Here is a 3,704-nt window from a genome sequence, read left to right on the forward strand (position 1 = left end):
TCTACCCGCCACCAGCCCCTTCTGACTGTCTGTACCACAACGCCTCAGCTCTGCCGCAGCCAATGGTCACTTTCACGTCTCAGCAGGCTAAAGAGCTGCTGCTTCTATTTCAGGTAAAGACCTTCTAAAAGTCACCCTGCTCTAAAAGTTCTGTAATGAAACAGGAACCCAAAGAAAGTTCTACCCCACGCACAGCAGCCGCCTGCCAGCCCTAGCCAAGGCCGTGGAGTCACAGCCCCCGATCAACGAACCCGAACCAAGGGGTTGGGAGCATTCCACAGGCACGAGCCAAGGATCACAACCGGAAAACACGGGGTGGGCCTCTAGAGCAGTGCCGCTCCGGCTCCGCACGGGTCAAAACTTCTCCTGCCAACTCCCAAGTAACTGTCAGGGAAACAGCAGGGAGCTCATTCTTTAAAAAGATGTTTCAGAACGAACCAGCTCACCGCTCACAATCGTGCTTAGGGGGGGAACAAGAAGCAAACGGATCTTTTCTTCGCCAGAGGCTTCACACAAACGCATCAAGTCATACCAGACCCCTAGAAGGAGTCTGTCCACATCACAAAACCACATGTCAGCACAATCAGCAGCAGCGGCTCCCCGGAGATCCAGGAATCGATGAGCAAGGAATGGAACTACATCCCAGACCTGACAGAAACCGTTCTGGTCTCCGGTCCCACTGGCAGGAGTCAGACTGGCTGCCAGGCCAGAACCGCGGCGGGCAGTCTCAGCCTGGAGGTCCCTGGGGCCAGCAGGCAGCCACCACCCTGCGCCCCCTCCTGCTGCGTTCGGACACCACCACACACCACCAGGAAACTTGATTATGACCTTTACCAGAATCTGTTAGGAGGAACTTTTAGGTTTTACCACAATCCAAAGCCTGAATGACCACAGATTCCAGGAAGATGATTTCACTCGTTTGCTTCGTGATAAAACACTGGATCTTCACAAGGTTTCCAAACACCCTTACGCAGAAGCCAGTCTACAGTCGCATTTCCTGGAAAATCCACCAGTTTGTCACTGACTATTCATCGCAGCAGAAATCTGAGTCAACGTGCACAAGAATTCCTGGGATGGCGGTTTTCAACAGATCGAGGGGGTCAGACTCAGCCTCGACACCCCAAAGTTGTACAGATACCAACAGCGGCTGTTAGAAACAACAGGAACATTCCATGGAAGACACTTAAAAAACCCCACAAAGCAGCAAAGAAATACAGGAAATACCGTTTTCAAGCTCATTCCAGTCAATCTTTGCGGGACCTTTGTGCATCTTCACCCAACTCACGTGTCGAGGCACCGGCCACGGTGGGGGGCAGAGCCCCGTGGCTCATTATCACCAGGGGAGGACAGCCGGCGCCAGGCAGAGCGAGCGGTGGGGATTCAGGCCAGCACCCAGAAACACGCTCCGAGAACACCTGAAGGCAGGGCCGGCTGGTGGAGCAGTGACACAGCCAGGGCCACAGCCCAGCCCTGCAGGTCACAGAATTGTTCCCACTGACCTAACAGTGGCAAGTTTCACACATTTTACGATCTCAATTAATCAGCAAGAGAAGATAAATATTTTCCTGACTATCCCCTTGGTCAGTCCTGGCCGGTTACAGCCCCAGAAGGCAGGACAGCGGCTCAGAAGCCACCATCCAGAAAGAGGATTCCAAGAAGCCGTTTTCTGGCAAAGAGCATGAAAACTGCAAGTGAAACACCATCCTCACTCCTCGAGCGAGACTCTGGATTTTTTACTGCCTATGCAACATCTAGCACATCTCCACTGCTTGAGCTTTTAATCCTGTACCGAAATTACAGAGTTTACACAGTGCTGAGACCTGAAGGCGTTTATAACCATCAAATAAATCACCATTTTGCTCCAGCTGACACTAACAACCACCCGCCAAAGGGGCAGCTTCCCCCCGACTGCACACACACAACGGTCAGAAACCATGACATGTTATGAAGAAATCATGAAAAATTCCACCCTTTGACAAACCAGACTTCAGAGAAACAGAAAGAGGGGCGGGGGGAGCCCTTCCCATGTACTCCACATCATCGAGTTAACCGGAAAGAGAAAACAGAACTAAGAGGAACCACCTCAAATCTCCACATCAAAAGTTGACCCTAAATATAAACAAGGGATTTTTTGTCAGGGTACTATTTTTAAAAACTGTGGTTTTGGTGCAGACTCATGAAGGAGCTGAAACACTCTCATTCTCTGCAAACCCTCATCTGCAGAACCAGAAGTGAAGTGAAACTGCAGGACACGGCTCTGTCCTTTCACCCACGCGCACGTCACCACCCCAGATAGACAAATGGAGCCTTTCAATTCTGCTGCCTCCTTCCAGGGCTCAGTCTACTGATTCATCTGTGCTAAAACACACTGATGGAACCAGAATTTTGAAACGAATTTCCTTGGCTTAACCAGGAGCACAGGGCAGAACGCGGGCCCGCACAGGACGGGGATGACTGCAGCTCCTCTGCCCAGGGGACAGGGGCGTGCAGACGCGCCGTGACACAACAGACACCACCCCTAGAAAATGAGTCTGACTCCTCCAGAAAATGGTACCAGGCACCGCAGTAACTAAAACCACACATAGAACCCTACAGCGCTCTCTCACCAGCACAAAGTGACGCCCACAGACTGGGGACAAGGCCCTTCTGTAAAGACTCCTTAGAAGCACTTTGTTTGGTCACTTCTGGACCCAGGGCGTGTTCTCCAGACAGTCACTGCCAGCTTTCCATGTTTTGATTTTAGCATGAATCACACTCCGCGTCCCACAACCCCACAAGAGCAGCAGCAGCACTAAGGCAGTGGCACAAATAGGGAGTGGAGAAGCAGTTCAGGGCAGCGTCGCTGTGGAAAGGCCGTGGCTGAGTGTTCCCTTCAGTACAGCACACGGCTACCCTGGCACCAAGATGGGTAGATCTGCCTCCCCTGGCAGCGCCCCCGTTCCTGCCGCTCCCTGGGGAAGGAGAGAGGAGAGGGAGAGTCTGGGCCGTTTTCAGAGGTCGGCTCCTGGATTCCACTTGCTAACCTGCACCGGTGGAAACTGCTCTAAGCAAATCACAGACTCGCAGCCTGGCTGGGGTTGAAGGGAGGGTTAAAGCTCAAGGAGAGAGGAGAGGGAGAGTCTGGGCCGTTTTCAGAGGTCGGCTCCTGGATTCCACTTGCTAACCTGCACCGGTGGAAACTGCTCTAAGCAAATCACAGACTCGCAGCCTGGCTGGGGTTGAAGGGAGGGTTAAAGCTCCCCCAGTCCAACCCCTGCAGGGAGCAGGGACATCTGCACCCAGAGCAGGGTGCTCAGAGCCCCAAGGGCCAACCTGACCCGGGATGGGGCTTCTCCCACCTCTCTGGGCAGCCTGGGCCGGGGTCTCCCAACTCTCAGCAGCAACAATTTCTCCCTTATGGATCATCTAAATCTCCGTTCTTTCAGCTCAAAACCATTACCCCTTGTCCTGTCACAACCGGCTCTGCTGAAAAGCCCCTGCCCACCTCCCCTTTCTGCACCAGAAGGCCACGGTGAGCGATAACCAAGCTATACTGTTTGGCACCCGACAGGCAGCAGGCGTGAAAGAATAAAACAGACGAAAACAAAGCGCAGCTCTGTGCTAAGGACAAAGTGGCAGCAGGCGCAGACCGACGGCTTAAAGCAAGGCGCAGAACCAGCCCTAAGCCTGGCCCTCGCCCGCCCTTCCAGCACCCGATCCACTGG

At 53.5% G+C, this 3,704-nt stretch overlaps 1 protein-coding gene across 1 annotated transcript in view; it reads right to left on the bottom strand.

The window, feature by feature from the left end:
- The window catches only part of PGS1 (phosphatidylglycerophosphate synthase 1), a gene marked incomplete at its 5' end in the record, with an annotated part of 13,065 nt that extends 12,559 nt beyond the window's left edge, over window positions 1-506 (bottom strand). The window contains one exon of the mRNA XM_010141152.1: window positions 447-506. Coding sequence (XP_010139454.1) covers window positions 447-506 — 60 coding nt within the window. The remainder of the gene's footprint in view (window positions 1-446) is intronic.
- Window positions 507-3,704: the final 3,198 nt, after the last annotated feature.

Source organism: Buceros rhinoceros, unplaced genomic scaffold (genome assembly GCF_000710305.1).
Source record: "Buceros rhinoceros silvestris isolate BGI_N320 unplaced genomic scaffold, ASM71030v1 scaffold21018, whole genome shotgun sequence".
Classification (NCBI taxonomy): Eukaryota; Metazoa; Chordata; class Aves; order Bucerotiformes; family Bucerotidae; genus Buceros; species Buceros rhinoceros.